We start from the raw sequence: 19,964 nt of genomic DNA, 5'->3' as shown, positions 1-19,964 counted from the left end.
AATCTATAGGCTATTGTCAAGAGGAAACAAGAGAAAAAAAATACAGATGAGCTAAAAGCCACTGTCAAAGGAACCTGGGCTTCCATACTGTTCCACCTCAGCAGTGCCACAGACTGATCACCTCCATGCCACACTGAATTGAAAAGCAAAAGGAGCCCCAACCAAGTATTGAGTACATGTACAGTAAATGAACATACGTTCCAGAAGGCATTCAACAATTCACTAAAAATATTTTTTCTGGTCTTGTGAAGTATTCTTTTTTTTTTTTTTTTTTGGAGTGAATTGGTGTTTTTTTTTTTGTTAAATGTGAGCCAAAATCATCACAATTAAAATAACCTAAGTCTTAAACTACTTCAGTTCAGTCCATGTGCATAATTTATATAATACACAAGTTTCACCATTTGAGTAGAATTACTAAAATAAATGAACTTTTCAATGACATTCTAATTTATTGAGATGCACCTGTACATGTGATGTGAATTTTATTCGCTGTGTGTGATGTGGATCTTTTTCATTATCTGGAAATTAAAATTGTGTGTCTGCATAGTGAATACTGGCCCATGCATCAAATACACTTATTCTAACATGAAGTTTCATAAGTTACAAAAAAACAAGCAGCAGTTTCGTCAACTGACATCACAGATCAGAATTGAAAAATCTTGTCACTCTGTTTCTTTCAAAATGATTTCAACATGTGAAGCCCTAATTCAGTAACCGGTTGTACACATGGTAATTTATCAGTGTTTGAATCTGCTCTCTATGCAGGTGGCACGCATTGGTGCTGTAACTACACCGGAGTGCTTCCGCTCTCACATGTCACGCTCTGTAAGATGTTGTTGTCTCTACAACTGTAAGTCAGGTGTTTGTAGATACGAGAGGTGGAGTCGTATATTATGTATGTATATTATTTCGATATATATGGAGAAAGTTAAAAATGGCTCTTCTGATTTGCCACTGAGGATGCTTGAACATTTCCTGTCATTTGTCTAATAAGGTAACAGTGAATTTGATTGGCACAATCAAATTCTCTCTCTCTATCTCTATCTCTCTCGCTGCGGGATAGAATTAGATACGCATGTGAAGAATGAAAGAGATGGACATCTGTCTTACTTTTATTTTTCTGTCATCAGTAGTTATGATCACCAGAACTGGCAAGTAATACATATATATATATATATATATATATATATATATATATATATATATATATATATATATATATATATATATATGATAGAGAGAGAGATCAAGAAAGGAATTTATTTCTCCAAAAATGTTTTTTAAATGCAATTTATCTCATTATTTAAATTTTTTTTAATCGCTCTGTATTTTCTCTGTGTCTCTCTGGTGTACAGACGACGTGAGGCTGGTGGGTGGTAACAGACGGTGCGCTGGAAGAGTAGAGGTTTTTCATAACGAAGAGTGGGGAACAGTGTGTGATGATTTTTGGAATATGAAAGTTGCCGCATTGGTGTGTAGAGAGTTGGGCTGTGGGGAAGCTGTCGATGCATGGGCAGCTTCTCATTTTGGACCAGGTGTTGGACCAATCTGGATGAGGTATCTGGATTGTACTGGAAAAACTACTTTGAAAAAGTGTGGGCAGCTTGGGGCACATGTATTACAATGTAATCATGATGAGGATGTTGGAGTTATCTGTTCAGGTAAGTCTTATATCTATATAGTATATTATGTGTAACGACCTTGTCAATGCTGCTAATGTATCTTAGGTAATCCATTTTTATGTCAGTAAGTTTTATAAAGAATGTTCAGTAATCCGTTTTAGTACAATATTATAAAAAACATACATGCTGTTTCTTATACTTCTTATACTTCTTATACTGAATAATGCAATAAATTGCATTAAAAAATATTTTTGGAGAAATAAACTCCTTTTCCCCTCTTGTTCTCTAGATTAAATCACAAAAATTATATATAAATTTTGCGCAGTAGAACTGTGGTTTGAGCAGTTATTACATGGGTAAAGTCTATCCTTTCAATTGATCCTTTAAAAAAAAGATGCATAACAAAGTGACTTATGTCATAAACAAAATGTAAAATAATAATAATAATAATAATAATAATAATAATAATAATAATAATAATAATAATATTTTTTTCTAAACATTCTTTTTTTAAATAAATAAATACATTTTAAATAAATTTTATATACACCTATGCTAAAGACACAAACTGAATTTTTCCAGTGTTTATATTCATAACATAATTTTTATTTATTTAAATTGCTTGTTTTACCATTTCTAAAATTATATACTGTCTCAGTCCTAAGTGGATCTTCATACCACAGCAATAAAACAATATCTACAAAAATATTTAATGTATATATTATAAAAACTGTAACAAACATCATTACATTAATTTGTATAGCACTTTTAACAATGGGCATTGTCTCGAAGAATATTTAAATGTGTTTATTCCCAATGATTAAGCTTGAGGTAACTGAGATGACTAAATCTAAAATATTATTGATGAATATCATTAGATTCACCATTATTTGTTATTTTCTTATAATCAGAAGTAGGGTTTAACATATTTAGCATGTATATACTGTATATGTTCTTGCTCTTCTGTCTCTACATCACATCTGACATTTTTATCTTTAGAATGATGAAAACGTTCAATTTATTCCTTATTCGGTGAAAATGTTATTATTAATGACCAAAATGTTTTTGGTTAATCGTTTAAGCTGAATTTAGGAATAGCAAATTTTGAGTTTTATATTTTATGATGTTAGAATAGTTATAATTTCATACAAAAATAAGAAATTGTCCCATAATACCCTGATTCTCTTAAGTTAAATATTAAATTATATTACAGACATTACACCAACATTAATAGAGTTAATTTTTTTATTTTGGTTTCAGGCAATATTTCATAATTATCAAGACAAGGCAATGGGATTGTAAAATTACATTTAGTACAAAACACTAAGATAACAGTGGGTAAAATGGAATAATGTATAGACTAAAGCGTGGCCAAAAGTTTTGAGAATGACACAAATATTAAATTTCAAATATTGAAATTATTAAATGAGAATGACACAAATATTAAATCTCTAGTCTGCTGCCTCAGTTTTTATGATGGCAATTTGTATATATTCCAGAATGTTATGAAGATTGATCAGATGCAATTAATTGTAAAGTCCTGCTTTTCCATGAAAATGTACTTAACCCGCCCAAAAAAAATTAGCCCTGCCACAAAAGGACCAGCTAACATCATGTCGGTGATTCTCTCATTAACATCGGTGAGAGTGTTAATGAGGATAAGATCACTCTGCTATTCTGATTAAGTTAGAATAACAGACGAATAACAGATATTGCTGCTACTGATTTTGCACCTAAATCAACCATTTATCGGATCATCAAGAACTTTGAAGTGATGTTTAATTGTTTAATTGTTTTGAAGAAGGCTTCAGTGTGCTCAAGAAAGTCCAGCAAGCGTCATTGAGGTGAAGTGAGGTGAAGACTTTTGGAAGATGTCCTGGTGTCAAGAAGGGGAGCAAAACAAGGCCACTTCTCTCCAGGAAAAACATCAGAAACAGACTTATATTCTGTAAAAGGTACAGGAAGTACATTTCTCAGATAAATCCACTTTTTGATTATTTGGGGCATCCGGAAAAAAGCTTGTCCAAAGAAGAAAAGGCGAACGCTACTATACGTCCTGTGTCATGCTAACAGTAAAGCATCCTGAGACTATTCATGTGTGGGGTTGCTTCTAAGCCAAGGAAGTGGGTTTACTCACAATTTTGTCTAAGAACACAGCTATGAGTAAAGAAAGGTACAAAAACATCCTCTGAGAGATGAACGGATGGACTGTTGGACTGTTTGGTGATGAACAATGCCTTTTCCAGTATGATGGATCACCTTGGCATAAGGCAAAAGTGATAATTAAGTGGCTCGGGGAACAAAACATTGAAATTTTGGGTCCCTGGCCAGAAGTTGATTGACAACATGCCAGGGAGAATTGCAGAGGTCTTGAAAAAAGAAGGGTCAACAGTGTAAATATTGACTTTTTGCATAAACTTAATGCAATTGTGAATAAAAGCCTTTGACACTTCAGTACACCATAGTAACATCTTCACACAAAAAGATCTAAGCACTCTGAAGCAGCAGACTTTGTGAAAATTAATATTTGTTTAATTCCCAAAACTCTTGGCCATGGTTATACATAAATATATTCTAAAAAAAAGGGCAAATTGTGTGCATATATGCATTTGAGAAAATTAACCAGAGGACTTAATACTCCAAAATATGTAAAGTTCAAGGGGTGAAGACTTACACAAGACATGGTTTATTTACTGTTGCTGCTATTAGGCAGTATTAAGAAAACACGCAGAAAATGTGATGCATAATCAGAGTTACTGTTCATTTTAGAAGTCAAGCTTGTTGGTGGACCTCACTGCTCTGGGAGAGTAGAGGTGCTTCATGAAAAGACCTGGGCCACAGTGTGTGATGCTGATTTTGACAAGAAGGATGCAGAGGTTGTATGTCGGGAAATGGGATGTGGGCCTCCCAAGCAGATACTGGGAGCAGCTGCTTTCGGCAGAGGCGAGGGTCAGGTGTGGAGAAAGCGACTTCTGTGCAAAGGCACAGAGTCCTATATTCACTTTTGTCCAAAACCTATACATGAACACAATTGCACCCATTATAACGATGTGGGACTGGTGTGTTCTGGTGAGTGTTGTACTGTAACTTTATTATTAATATCTTTGAGTTATTTGAGATTATCCTTTACCTGTAAAATTATTTTGCGTGTTACACACGTGGACAAAATTGTTGGTACCCTTCAGTCAATGAAAGAAAAACTCACAACGGTCACAGAAAAAACTTTAATCTGACAAAAGTAATAATCTGGGCTCTTTTGTTACCATTCGGATCATCCGTCTCTTTGATTTATCATCAATTTTCAATTAGTCACAGGAACATCTACTGTAGCTGCATGGAGATGGTCTTTTAGCCATTACCTTTATCATGCTTGTCTACAATTTTCTTTCTAATCTCCGGAGACAACTCTTTCCTTCACTTCCTCTGGTCCATGTTGAGTGTGGTACACACCATGTCACCAGACAACACAGTGACTACCTGGAGCCCTATATACAGGCCCACTGACTGATTACAAGATTGTAGACACTTGTGATGCTAATTAGTGAACACACATTGAATTAACATGTCCCTTTGGTCACATTAGGTCTTTTCTAGGGGAGCCATCATTTTTGTCTAGGCCTGTTCCATGAGTTTATTTTTTTAAATAATTCTGTTGCAGAAGCAATGTCTGACTTTCATTGGTTAACATTCATAGATTTTTTGTTTATTATTACTTTTGTCAGATTAAAGTTTTTTCTGTGACCATTGTGAGTTTTTCTTTCATTGACCGAAGGGTACCAACAATTTTGTCCACGTGTGTATGTCTTTACTTCATTCATTTTTGCTCATGTTAATTTTCTCCTGCATAGACAATGTGATGCTGGCGGATGGTGGCAGTCGCTGTGCTGGAAGAGTGAAGGTTTTTCATAGAGAAAAGTGGGGAAGAGTGTGTAGTAATAACTGGAATTTTAAGGCTGCTGCAGTTGTGTGTAGAGAGCTCGGATGTGGAGTAGCTGTAGATGTGCTGCATGATTCTGACTTTGGATTAGGATCCGAAGCAATCTGGATGGATGAAGTTAACTGCATGGGGACAGAGTCTACCCTGAAAAACTGTGGATCAGCAAAAATTAACAACTCTATTTGTAATTATAGAGATGCCGGAGTCATCTGCTCAGGTATGTAGGTCTTAACTTCAAACTCAAAGGTGAACCTGGTTTATTATTTCTTTCCAATGCTACATTCATCCAGTGGATGGCCCATTTTTCCCTCTCTCCCAACTGACATAATGATATACAATAAAAAATATGGGCTATCAGGGGGGCTCTCAAGGCTCTCATGAGAACCCAATGGATTAATTTACATGTAACACTGACCAGGCATAACATTATGACCACCTTCCTAATATTGTGTTGGTCCCCATTTTGCTGCCAAAACAGCTCTGGTCCATTGAGGCATGGACTCCACTAGACCCCTGTAGGTGTCCTGTGGTATTTGGCACCAAGAAGCAACAGATCCCGTAAGTCCTGAAAGTTATGAGGTGGGGAGGCCATGGATCAGACTTGTTGTTCAGCACATCCCACAGATGCTCGATAGGATTGATATCTGGGGAATTTGGAGGCCAAGTCAACAACTCATTGTTGTGCTTTTCAACCATTCCTGAACCATTTTATGCTTTGCAGCAGGGTGCATTATTATGCTGAAAGAATTATTACAGCAATCAGAGAATACCGTTGACATGAAAGGGTTTACATGGTATGCATCAATGCTTAGCTAGTTGGTACTTGTCAATGTAGCATCCACATGGATGGCAGGACCCAAGGTTTCCCAGCAGAACATTGATCAAAGCATCACACTGCCTCCACCCACTTGTGTTCTTCCCATAATGCATCCAGGTGCCATGCGTTCCCTAGGTGAGCGATGCGCATGCACCCAGCCATTGATGTAAAATAAAACATGATTTTCAGACCAGGTCACCCTCTTCCATTGCTTCCTGCTCCGGTTTTCAAGCTCACATGCCCATTTTTGGTGGACAGGGATCAGCATGGGCACCCTGACTGGTCTGCGGCTATGCAGCTATATATACGCAACAAACTGTAATGCAGTGTGTATTCTGACACCTTTCCATCAGAAGCTGCATTAACATCTTCAGTAATTTGAGCTACAGTAGCTCGTCTGTATGCCAACCATGACCCTGTCGCCAGTTCATCACTGTTCCTTCTTTGGACAACTTTTGATAGATACTGACCACTGCAGACCTCCCCAAAAGAGCTGCAGTATTGGAGATTCACTGACCCAGTCATCCAACCATCATAATTTGGTCTTGGTCAAACTCATTCAAATCTTGAAAACAAAATAATCACCAACAGCTGCCATGATGAAGAGTTCATCAGTGTTAATTACTTCGCCTTTCAGTGGTCATATTATGCCTGATCGGTGTATATTGAAACCATCCTCACTTCATTTCTAAATGGCAAAAAAGAACAGCTATGTAGCCTCATATATTAAGTTTTTTAATTCTGTAATCATTTTGTCACATTCTAATATTAGAAGTCAGGCTGGTTGGTGCTTCTCGCTGCTCTGGGAGAGTAGAGGTGCTTCATGAGTTGACCTGGTTTAAAGTGTGTGCTGCTGACTTCAGCATGCGTGATGCAGAGGTCGTGTGTCGGGAACTGGACTGTGGGCCTCCTCTGCAAGTGTTGGGTGCAGCTAGCTTTGGTGTAGATGAGGTGCAGGAGCAGACCATGAAATTGCAGTGCAGAGGCAATGAAAGTTGTACTCACATTTGTCCAAAATCTACACTCCAACACAACTGCTCCCAATCTAATTATGCGGGACTTGTTTGTTCTGGTAAGTTTTTTTTTAAGGTTTGTTCCTAACATTAACTTCCTATTAATGTGTTTGATTTACTGTCTTATTTCAACAGCCTTTCTTTCTCTCTCTGAAACTTCTTGTACTATACTGTATGTATTAAATGGCTAAAGGTATGTGGGTATACTGTACACTACACTGAAATAAGGCATTGCCATCTGACTGTCATTCCTATACCTTGACCATCTCCAAACTGCTGCCATAAAGTTGAAAGCACCATTGTACAGAAATTCTTAATATACTGGCACATTATTGTTTCCACTTTAGGGATGTTCTAGCATCACATTGCCCCTGTGCACATAGAGGTTTGCAAAAAGGAAAGATTTTTTTCAAAAATGGTGTAAAAATAAAAAGTTTAGCACAATACAACTCTACTGAACACCAGTGATTGAGCACACATCCACACAGCCACACTCGAAAATCTATTGAAAAGCCCCTTAACTGTAGATGGAGGTTACTACAGTATACCCATAATATTGGAACCAACTCTGGAATGGAATGTTCTTCGAAAGCATGATGGTCATGTGTCAACATATTTTTGCCCATATAGTGTACTAACTAATAAATGCCAATGTTTTGTAATGATATGTTGAATAATTATATATGCATCTAATGTTCAGGTGTCTACATACTTCTGGCCATAAGATGTAAATTTTATTCTTTAATAATTTTTTTCTTTCCTGTGCAGAGCTTGTGAAGCTGGTGGATGGTGGAAGTCAATGTGCTGGAAGAGTAGAAGTTTTTTATAGAAAAAAGTGGGGAACAGTGGATAAAGAGTACTTTAATGAGAAAGTTGCTACATTGCTCTGTAAAGAGCTGGGCTGTAGTGAGTTCATAGATATACCACCTAATGCACACTTTGGACTGGGAACCGGACCAGTCTGGATGGTTGTTCCAGACTGCAGTGGGTCAGAGGATACACTAAAGGATTGTTTAACTGGGGAATGGGGTGAAAATGACTTTGGACATGATTCTGATGCTGGGCTTGTCTGCTCAGGTAAGTTAAACTGTTACTATTATCTATTTTAATAGTTTTAGTTCACAGTAAAAATATTTTGATATTTTGTTTTATTATTTTGAATTCAATATTGAAGCATCTATTTATCCATGATTTAATTTCTCCCATGCTAACATTTTAGGAGTCAGACTTGTTAATGGTTCTCATTGCTCTGGGAGAGTAGAGGTACTTCATGGGAAGACCTGGGCCACAGTGTGTGGTGCTACTTTTGACCAGCAAGATGCAGAGGTTGTTTGTCGTGAGCTGGGCTGTGCGTCACCTGAAGAATTGCTGGGAGCAGATGCTTTTGGCAGTGGTGAAGGCCCAGTGTGGGAAAAGGAGTTTCAATGTAGAGGCACAGAGCCTCAGACTCATTTTTGTCCAACATCTTCGCTTGAACATAACTGCTCCCATTCCAGTGATGCTGGACTGGTGTGTGCTGGTGAGTGCTACAGCATAAATAAACTAGCCTTATATTTTCTGTCAATCTTGCATTCCCATTTGCAAGAAGGTGTGAAATATACAAAGAATATGCATGACTATTGGTCTTTGTTAATTTTTCCATTTGCCTTTCTTGAGCAGCTGGTGTGAGGCTGGTGGATGGTGGCAGTCGGTGTGCAGGAAGAGTGGCGGTCATACATAGAGGAAGCTGGGGAACAGTGTGTGTTGATTCCTGGGACATGAGAGACGCCACAGTTGTGTGTAAGGAATTAGGCTGTGGGGAAGCTGAAAACACATTTGATAATATTCAGTTTGGTCCAGAATCAGGACCAGTCCTGATGAATGTGCACTGTACAGGATTAGAATCTAGCCTGAAGGACTGTGAGTCAAGTCCTTTAAGTGGAGATAAATGTATACATGGTGGGGTTCCTGCAGTCATTTGTTCACGTGAGTTGCATTCGATCTTACCTTTCAAGCAAACGTCATTGACAGAAATGTATTTAGATATATTAATATAATTTATTAACATACATTTATTTTGATTGTCTTCAGATCATAAAAATAATGCTACATGTACACTGATAAGTATAATAATTAAAAATGCATACACAGTTCACAGAGAACCCAGACTTATGGATGGCCCTCATCTATGTTCTGGAAGAGCAGAGGTACTCGTTGGAAACACATGGGCACAAGTGTGTGATGCTGAATTTGACCAGCAGGATGCAGAGGTTGTTTGTCGGGAGTTGGGCTGTGGGATTCCTGTGCAGGTTGTGGGGGCATTTGCTTTTGGCAAAGGGAAGAGTCAGGTGTGGATGAAGGACCTTCAGTGCAGAGGCAACGAATCACAGATTTATTTCTGCCAAGGATCATTTAAACTCAAGGAAAACTGCTCACATGAACATTATGTGGGATTAATATGTTCTGGTTAAGTATCAGGTTCTGAAATAAAGTTTTAAGATAAAGTCTGTGCAAATTTTAATTAAAAATGTTAGTGCTTAATGGATGACTTATTTATAATTTATGTGTCTCTCTCATTTTCTCATTTAATAAGCTCTAAGTGTTTGTTCAGGTTATACAGATGCACGGCTCATGAAAGGCATGGACTCTTGTTCTGGTCGAGTTGAGCTCAAATACCTCAATACCTGGGGGAGTGTTTGTGCTTTAAACTGGAATATGAGAGCTGCCAATGTCCTCTGTAGACAGTTGAACTGTGGAAGTGCTGTGACTGTGGTGGAAGCTGACCTGTTTAATGCAGAAAAAGTCCAGATGTGGGAAGACATGTTTGATTGTCAGGGGAATGAGACGCACATGTCACAATGTCCAATACTGTCATGGAGTCGAGCTGCCTGTTCTCAAGATGCTGGAGTCATTTGTAACGGTAAGCTAATGCTAAGCATAATAAACAATTTAGGATGTTTCGGCACAATTCATAAATTCATGCAAATATAAGTTAAGAGCTACAGTTAATGTTGACATCAACATAAGACCTGGCATGGTTTTCTGCTGTTGTAGGACATCTGTCACTAAGTTTGGCATATTATGCATGCTGAGATGCTTTTCTGTCTATCACAGTGGTTATTTGAGTTACTGTCAATATCCTGTCATAGAGTGCAGTCTCATCAATGCATTATGCATCACTGCAATACACAAATCACCAACATGTTGCTGCTAATGTGTACTTAAATAGCGATGTCACGCTGGGATTGGAGGCAAGAACTCAACTCAGTGAGCCACCTACAGAGATAGGGGAAGTGTAACGAGGCACTTGTAGTAAGTGAATCCATTTGCAGAGTTTATTGAAACAGACAATTAAAAAGTAGGCAAAACAGAGTCAAGAAAAACAAGCAGAAAAATATTCAATAGTCAGAAGAAACTGTCCGAAAAAAATACAATCCAAATGGTGAGGAAAAACCAGAGAAGCAAGTTCAAAACACAGAATAGTAATCTGAAACAATGAATAAGGCCTGGTACACAGGAGCTTTGCATATGCCTTAAATGTCTGTAAAATCAGAAGGCTTCCTTGTGAGCCAGAGGGTTTAGTATTGTAGCAAGGGTTTAGCTGAGTAACTCTGTAACAGGAAGATTTAAGGATTACTTACTGTAGCAAAAACAAAAACATTACCAGTTACAAATTAACCACCAGCATTTCACAAGGTTGACTCTACAGTGAGCCCAGGACCAGTGGAACCATTGCACTCCTTAAATAGACCCAATCACTGGTGAGGCTGATGATAATCAAGGGTGTGCTCTCTAGCTTCCTGCTGGTAGCAGTAACCTGACAGGTCTGGCAGTGTTTCAGGTTGCTCTCTGCTCCTCTAATTAGTGAACAGTAATTGAACCTCTTGACCTCTGTCTGTGTTATTTTATGTATTGCACTGCTGCAAGTTCACTAGCAGACTGGATAATTGAATAAATAAATAAGTGTATTGATGTTCCTAATAAATAGAGTATACAATATTTTCAGTTTCAACTACTGTGATTTAAATTACTTTCTTCTTTTTGAGATTCATCATTGTCATTACATGAAGACAAAGTGCGGTTGTCTGGAGGGAGTAAATGCCAGGGAGAGCTGGAGGTTTATTTCAAGAAGAACTGGACAAGAGTTCTCTTTCACTCTTTTGGTCTGTCTGAGGCCTCTGTGGTGTGCAGACAGCTGGGTTGTGGCTCTGTGCTAAGCTACAATTCCTCTCTGGTCAAAACTGAACATAGCCACATGTGTGTAGAAGGTTTTAAATGCTCTGGAAATGAAGCACATCTGATGAGCTGTGCCAGTGCAGAGGAGGTCAAATGCAGCTCAGGAGAACAGCTAGCAATTACCTGCTCTGGTAAGAGTACTGAGAGCAATAAACTCTATGGTAGAAAAACTGTATGTTAAACTATGCAGGATTATTAAATTAAATTAAAGAGCTTATGTCTTCGGTTAAACTTTTTTAAGAAAAACTTTAGGTCATGTAAATGTTTGTGCATTTGTTCGTAGATGTTTTTAACCATGCCCACAGCTCTATCAGGCTGGTTGGTTCTGGGGGAGATAACTGTGCAGGAAGGCTTGAGGTTTTACACAATGGCTCATGGGGGACAGTGCGTCATGACTTGTGGGATATTAAGGATGCACAGGTGGTGTGCAGACAACTGCGGTGTGGCATAGCCCTCAGAGACCATTTTCTGTCCTGGTTTGGTCCTGGAACTGGGCCTATATGGCTGAATCGGGTGGAGTGCACGGGGAAAGAGGAAGCTCTGTGGGACTGCCAATTTCAGTTCTCTGAAGAGGAGGAAAGAGGACACCAGGATGATGTAGGAGTTGTGTGCTCAGGTAAAGTTAGCAATTTCTACATAAAGCAGACACAATACATATTTATATTGACCTATAATGTATATGCATACACCAGTTCAAGAAATGATCCTTCTCCCAGCAGAGTTCAAAGAGTTTAGACTTACTGAGGGCTGTACAGGGAATCTGGAAGTCTTTTACAATGGAACCTGGGGGAATGTGTGTGAAAATGCAGTTGATGATGGAACAGCAAGTTTAATCTGCCGAGAGCTGAACTGTGGAACAATGGGAACAGAACATTGGTCAAAAGCCCGACTGAAATTTGATTGGTTAGATGATTTAAAATGTAGGAAGCATGATGCCACTCTCTGGCACTGTCCATCATCCCCCTGGAGTAATAAAGTGTGTTTAAATCGTGCGGCTCACATTACATGTAGAGGTTTGTAGATCTTCTCTCCTTCTCCCTGTTGTTCTATTGTTAAATTTATTATTAGAATTTTTCCAAAAGCAGATTGTCTGTTTGACTTTATTATACAACTTGAGTAAAAATTGCCTTGTTGGTGAATTTAACAACAAAATCACAGAGCAACCTGAAAATATTTTTGAAAAGTCATCTGGTATATGGGTCTCTTCCAAATGCAGTATAAGTGACACAATGGCTGCTAAGTGGACAAGGACTTTGTTCTGGGGCTGTTCTTAATCAGACAAAATATAGAAAATTATATATTAATGACAATTATGTGAGGCATATTTTCACCAGTTTCTGTACCCTCCTCACAGATGTGGAAAAGAATTATAAGCGTCAACACCGTCTGAGAGGCCCAGTTTCAAGTAAGGATTAATGTTTAACTACTATAATAAAATGTATTAATCGGAAAGGTTCATAGTTGCATTCTTTTTATTTGTGCTAACCTGGCTGATGTCCCGTCATGTGGAATGTGTGTAGAGCATCTGCCTCTCAGGCTGAGTGGAGGAAAAGGACACTGTTCTGGAAGGCTCGAGCTGTATTATAATGCTACCTGGGGCACCGTTTGTAGTGATCAGTGGGACATCAATGATGCTAAGGTGGTCTGCAGACAGCTTGGCTGTGGCCAGGCGATGAGGGCTGACAGGACCACTATGGTTGGTGCTGGTAGAGGGGTTATCTGGTTGAACAGAGTGAACTGTAGAGGGAATGAGATCCATCTCATGGACTGTCTTCATTCCTTGAAGAATCACACCGACTGTTTTCAAAGACAAGCAGGAGTCACCTGTGCAGGTCTTTTATTTCTTCCCGATCATTTTTTTTTTAAAGTTTAGCATAGTAATGATCAAGAATGCTTCATTAATCAAACCATATATGGATGAATTTAGCACTTGATAATTTGGAAGATAATTTGCATATGAAATTTGACACCCTATAACAGTAAAAAATTGGTGTATATCTATGGTAGCTTATGTGCTGCAACGGCTGAGTTGAATTATTGAAATATTTAGCATACACCACCCTCAGGGGGCACTTTTCAATGTATGGTAAAAAAACCCAAAAAAACTTATTTTCAGCAATGTGCTGTTCAGCTTTGAATTTTATGTGGTTTTGTGAAAGGTTCAGTAAATTAGTGGTAATTTATGGGTGTTTGGAATTTACCAACATATACATGTACATTCTGTAAATCAGTGCTACTGAACATTTCATAAATCTGTCAAGAATTTGACCTAGCTTAGCCCTAATCTATAATATTTACACCCAGTTTTAGCAACAGGTAAAGTGCATTTTGTGAAGATCTGATTTTCATTATGTTGTTTCTGTAAGTACAGACATGCCCACACCTCCATCTGTTACAACAACCACCACCACTATGACTAAAAAAGGTATAAAAATCATTTTAAACAGTTTTAATGAATATTTATATTCATTGTTTTACAGAGTTTCTTCTGTGTTTTATCCCCTTTAGAGAGAGATACTACACTAACTGCATTATCACAAAGACACCCTGCACTGGCCATGTTTGTGCTAGGAGCTCTGCTTTTCATGGCCTTGCTGCTTGTGGTGATTTTTCTGTTTTACCAGAACAAACAGCTCAGAAATGGTAGGTGGATATACAGGATACTTTACTCCACTTTTTCTACACTTATTGGAGCAAGATAAAGCAGTCTGTTCAGATGTCGCCTCGTTTACTAAACTGGTAAATATTCTGTCTCTGCTACCAGCTCTTGATAAAAGGAGATATAACTCATATTCGGATGCAGTGTATGAGGATATCAACATTAATTTCAGCACTTCAAGAGCCACTACCTTACCTCAAAGGGGTAAGTGATATGCGGTTTGTTCTACATCCTAATAGTGTTAGTCAACTCCATTATTATTGCCATCAGTCATAAAAATGAGCAAAACAGTTTTGTATAAATGTATTAATCATTACATTCAAATTTCAAATAAAATACTGCAACATGCAGTTAATTGATTTGTTTTTTTAATTTATTCATTTATTTATTTATTTTTATTTTTTTGACTGTCTATGTCAAAAGGAGTATAAAACAAAATAAAATGCAGTTACAGCAATAGTTATACCTGTACAGGTAACAAAGGGGAAAATATATAGAAATAATAAAAATGTAATATATAAATATAGATTCATAGCATTGTGTTGATGCATTGACTTTTTTTCTTTAGTACCTCCGTTATCGTTAAACATACAACACACATAATGTCTGATAATGCACAAAAATTCAGTTGTATGTAACACTCCTAATGGTGATTAGTTTCTGTTGATCACTGATTTTATCTGAATATTCCTGTTTTGTATTATCCGGTTGACTCATTACAGAAGCAGAGCATTCTGGATATGAGTATGTAGATGAAGCACTGGACTCAGGTAAGAAAAAAGGAAACAGGAAATATTTAAAACTCAATTTGTTCAATGAATAGATCCCATTGCTAAAGCTCAGAGCCATTTTTATAATCTTTATTTTTTTTTTTAAAAAAATGCATACAGTAAATGCAGTGTGTTTCAAATCTTTTTGATTCACCATTGTGTGTTCTGTGTGTTCATCAGAGAGCTACGATGATGTCGTCACTGCTGGACTGATGTTAGAGGATGCAGATGGTGTGCTTCAATTCAAAATGCTTTTAATTTGTTTACAGGTTGATTATGGTTCGTTTATCTAAGAAAACAAGATGGGACATGGTGTTATTGGAAAATAATCTACCAACAGCTGTGTTAGTTATTGTTAGCACCCTGAAGCTGATTAATTTCCTATAACAGGATGTCATAAATTGTTTTATTCCTTTTATTCCACAGCAGTTTGCCAAGATTTATTTTAATTTTTAACTAAAAGTCATACAGTACATTTGATCCATTTTCCCAGTTAATATTCCTTAAAATTGTTCCTTCCCAAGCCTCTATTATTTTACTTTCTCTATCCTGAATAATATGTTATGTTAATTTAGGATATTATCTCCTATATTGCCATGAAACACAGGTCTATCTTTTAACATTGACTGTTACAAAGCACTGATACTTGAGACAAAAATGCTTTTTAATACATTTTTAATCGTAGAGCAACCTGCCATCCAAGTCCCTATGTAATCTGTTACTATAGAAACAGTAAGATATCGGAACAAGCAAATAATATTATAATAATATAATACTGCAGTTATTAATAATTAATCAACACATTCTGACCAATCAGAGTTGAATATTTAACACTGCTGTTGTATTAAGAGTTTAGATTGCATGATCTACAATGTGATATATTTCTGTTCTCCACATAATTTATTTATTTATTTGTTTGTTTGTATTATGTTTCCCCCAACTTTGAACAGATATATCAGAGAACTATGATGATGCCATTCCTACTGGAATAACCCCAAATATAGCAGGTAACATTTTCTTAAAGTATCTTTCAATGAAGTACAGCAATGATGTCAGTTCTGTTGCTTATTGATATCATAATTTGTCTTCCAACATCACTGTAGTAGAGACACCTGAGGATTATGATGATGTCATCATTGCTGGACAAGATGCAGAAGGTTAGTGGCTTGTTGTGTATGCTATTGCATTTTCAAATGTACAACAGTGAAGAGGTTGAGGTATCACACTGAAAGTATGGAATCCGAATCTTGTGTCATTTGAAATGTTAGATCTAATAAAAAGAATGATGTGAATATCTCATGCTAATGTTTGAATACATCTATCTATCTATCTATCTATCTATCTATCTATCTATCTATCTATCTATCTATCTATCTACTTCATGTTGTTTTTAGACTTTTAAAATAGCATGTGTTCTTTTTCCAGATTATGATGATGTGGAAGAGCTGCCGAAAAACTGAGCATTGCTACCAAATGCCTACGTCTTTCTTTCTTTGAAATTTCTTTCCAAAATAACAAGCTCTCTGTTCACACAGTGTTACACTTTTTCGTCCTCTTCTTTTGGATGATCCAAACTGCAGCTACATAACTTGTTTTCAACCCACCCAAGTTCTTAAAAGCCACCCCAATGCTGCAATGCTGCACTCCTCCACTGGTTTCCGATAGCTGCACGCATCTGATTTCAAAACACTGGTGCTTGATTACAAAGCCAAAAATGGTCCAGCGCTATCTTTCCTCAAAGCTCTTATCACTCCTTGCACTGCACCTCGCTCCCTCAGGGCAGTTAGCACCGCTCGACTGCTCCCACCATCTCTCAGGGTAAGAGGTAAGTATACTGTACCTCAAGACTCTCTTCAGTTCTGGCACCAAGGTAATGGAATGAACTTCCTCATGATGTCCGAACAGCTGCGTCACTGGCTATCTTCAAACGGCCGATGAAGACCTACCTCTTCCTTAAGACCTACACTTAAACTAGCTCTTATTTTCCCTGTTTGTTTGATGTATTTAAAATATATATAACAAAAAAGCTCCAAACAGAGTTTTAGGTTGATTGTATCCAAAGTCTGTAACCTAGTGAACCAGTGTTAATGTATTCATTGATGGAGATTTCAAAGGACTTTTTTTTTACGTCACTTTGGATAAGGGCGTCTGCCAAATGCTGTAAAAAGTAAATGATTGCTCCTCTGATTGCTCTCATCTGAATGTGATTTAGACTCAGACTCTCTGTACACAGGGTGCTTTTTGTTTGGTTGTTTTTTTGCACCATTCTTTAGCACCATTCACCACCCTAGAGATTGTAAACTGTGAAAATCTCAGATCAGTTTGAAGTCACAAAAGTCACACTTTTTCCCTTTCTGATGTTTGATGTGAACATTGACTGAAGCTCTTGACCCTATTCTGCATGATTTTTTACATTGTCCTGCTTTCACAAGATTGAATGTTTGGATAACTGCATAAAGGAGCAGCTATACATGTGTTCCTATTAAAGTGGATGGTGATTGTATAAATAATAAAATCCACATCATTTTCATGTTTTTGTATAATACATATACACGTTTTAACCACCAGATGGTACTATACAACTTCTCCAAAAAAAAAAAAAAAAAAAAAAAGCTCCATTTATCTGATCAAGATTTTGTTGGATTTGTTTGTTGATGAATAAGTCTCATAAGTATTTTCCTTCACTGTTTCCAAAAATCCGTCCATCAGCAAAAGATTACTTTTTAATTTGCACAGGATAGTACCATAGTTAATAAAAAATGTTATAGTCACACATGATTTATTGATCTGTTAAGAAAGAAAATGATTCTGGTATTAAGGATTCTAATGCAGATTATAAACTGAATTATTATGTTTTCCAATATTATCCTCATTGCTGTTAAAAAGCAGGTTTGGATACACTACATTTAGGATAAGAGACGCTTGATTAAATTTTTTTAATATTTCGCTATTCAATGGTCACACTATTCAGCTGTCACACAATGTCTCTCTTTTCTAGTCCCAGAGAACCAAATATGCCCCAACATATTAAAATCACTAATGCTAAACAGTCCTATTATCTGCAGTGTTTCTTCAGTCTGCAGCAGCAATCAAGGAATCACAGTGGTGATTGATGCTGGTGTTTTCTGCCGTCTGGTCGCTGTGGGAACGAACATGCACCTATTACACGCTTACAGAGACGGCCGTTGCCGATGGGTGTTTCCATAGAGACTGCAGGAGGCCAAGGACACCATAAGCAACTCCCATAACTCTTTACATCACCACATGTGTCGCTAGCTTTTATTGTTCTGCCTCAGACTCCAAGTGAAAATGTTCTTATGACTTGGGAGAGGGAATATCAAAATATTATATTCATTTAAAACATCTTATGATAGTTATAGAATTATGCTGGTCTTCTAGTGGTTTAGGGATTCATGTTAAATGCTGTTTTTGATTTAGGAAAGACTTTATTGGTCTGTATTGGTCACTTGCATGGTCACTGGAAAGTATCACTTCACTTGCATCGCTTCACTTATACTTTTAAGTAAATCTAATCTGAATTCTGAAATCTCAGTAGGTGTCTATTTATTTTCTATCACTAAAAGGCTTAATCTCTTTCTAATATGTTACCGTTTGTGTAACAACTTTTTTCAGGGACTATGATGGATGCTTCACAGATAATACATAAGTAAATATAAGTAATTAAAAACTGTATAATTGTTAATATAGGGAAGCTTTACGTTAGGGGTCTGCTGTATCAGCACTTTGTAACAGGTCATAAGTCTTTCACCATGGTAAAGTTTTCATGAGAGAGAACTTTGCACTTTCTGATGCCTCGGTAACAAAAAGTTAAGTTTTATACATTTTCAAGTTACATAGACAGAAAATAAGTATACTGAGGAAGTGATTGATTTTAATTGTTAAAAATACTAGTCATAACTGGAACTGGTTTTATGGATGTCATTAAATGTAATGACAAATGGTGTGGTGGCAGGTCTGCTTACTACCACCTAGAAAAAAAACAGCAAACGCTCCTAACACAACTTAGCTGCAGTGCTGAACAGAAGGTACTGCTTCAGCACCAGGGACAGCGCTGGTCTGCTGCTGCAAGGTGGGATTTGGGCAGCACCAGTAGAAGCCATTTGGCAATGCTGTTGTCTCCGCTTACCCTCACCAAGAAGAGGAGAGACCTAGTGAGGCTGTGCAGTGCAGCAGCAGTAGGGTAGCTTACAGCCAGACTAACATGCCTCTTTTCCACCGGAAAGAACCGGGTGCTGGTTCAGAGCTAGCGCTAGTGCTGGTTCAAAGAACCGGTTTGCCTTTCCACCGGCTAGAGAGCCATCACAGCGCCGAGTGTGATGTCACTGTATACGTGTCACGTGTCCCAGCAACGTTAGCGCAGCAGCGGCAAACACAAACACAACAACAATGGCGGATGCTGCTTTACTGTTAATGCTCATGGCTTTGCGAACCTACATTGGCATCCAAACGCGGCGAATAAAACGTGTACGTGCAGCTCTGTGTAATCTGTATAAACGGAGGTTGTAATTGATAAAGTACATAACGTTATTTTATCATTAACACAGAAAAAAATTTAGCCTTAGCATGTAGCTACCTACTATCATGTGTGCTGATAATGTATCATATCACGGTAAAGTAAAAGTGTATTAAACATTAGTATACTTAAGGTACATTATCTAATGCGCTAACAATAGCCCCACCCCCAGCTCCTGACGCAAGCGGTTCTTAAGTCTAGACCAGCAACGTTTTGGTGCTACTTAAGAACCACTTTTCCTGGTTCGGAGCCGGTGTTTTGGCGGTCGAAAACAGAAAGAACTGGTTCTAAATTAGGCTCTGGCTCCGAACCAGCACTCAGACTGGAACCAGCACTCAGACTTCGGTGGAAAAAGGGGCAACAGTGGTTACTCTGTGCTTCTTTTTGCCTTACAGAG

General features: G+C 37.5%; 1 protein-coding gene across 1 annotated transcript; it reads left to right on the top strand.

Moving 5' to 3' along the window:
• The first annotated feature begins 726 nt into the window (after nucleotides 1-726).
• On the top strand, nucleotides 727-17,577 carry LOC113645653 (deleted in malignant brain tumors 1 protein-like). The gene is made up of 23 exons (XM_047803725.1): nucleotides 727-850; nucleotides 1,356-1,661; nucleotides 4,392-4,691; nucleotides 5,471-5,776; nucleotides 7,149-7,361; nucleotides 8,146-8,466; nucleotides 8,609-8,908; nucleotides 9,049-9,354; nucleotides 9,520-9,834; nucleotides 9,980-10,288; nucleotides 11,415-11,735; nucleotides 11,888-12,220; nucleotides 12,324-12,617; nucleotides 12,959-13,009; nucleotides 13,125-13,436; nucleotides 13,976-14,029; nucleotides 14,113-14,247; nucleotides 14,369-14,467; nucleotides 14,986-15,033; nucleotides 15,214-15,264; nucleotides 15,984-16,040; nucleotides 16,137-16,190; nucleotides 16,459-17,577. The coding sequence occupies exons 1-23, from the start codon at nucleotides 727-729 to the stop codon at nucleotides 16,491-16,493; spliced, it is 4,644 nt and encodes a 1,547-aa protein (XP_047659681.1). The 3' UTR covers nucleotides 16,494-17,577.
• The last annotated feature ends 2,387 nt before the right edge of the window (nucleotides 17,578-19,964 follow it).

This window comes from Tachysurus fulvidraco, chromosome 19 (genome assembly GCF_022655615.1).
Source record: "Tachysurus fulvidraco isolate hzauxx_2018 chromosome 19, HZAU_PFXX_2.0, whole genome shotgun sequence".
In the NCBI taxonomy this organism is placed as follows: Eukaryota; Metazoa; Chordata; class Actinopteri; order Siluriformes; family Bagridae; genus Tachysurus; species Tachysurus fulvidraco.
Note: the sequence above shows the minus strand (reverse complement) of the source record. Positions and strands in the feature narration are given on the sequence as shown.

What these genes read in the sequence shown, in the direction of transcription:
- LOC113645653 (XM_047803725.1), top strand. Translation starts at nt 727, where the DNA reads ATGGTAATTTATCAGTGTTTGAATCTGCTCTCTATGCAGGTGGCACGC. An exon ending in GCTAGCAATTACCTGCTCTG is followed by an intron (nt 11,736 to 11,887) that starts GTAAGAGTACTG and finishes ATTTGTTCGTAG; the next exon opens with ATGTTTTTAACCATGCCCAC. An exon ending in GATGTTAGAGGATGCAGATG is followed by an intron (nt 15,265 to 15,983) that starts GTGTGCTTCAAT and finishes AACTTTGAACAG; the next exon opens with ATATATCAGAGAACTATGAT.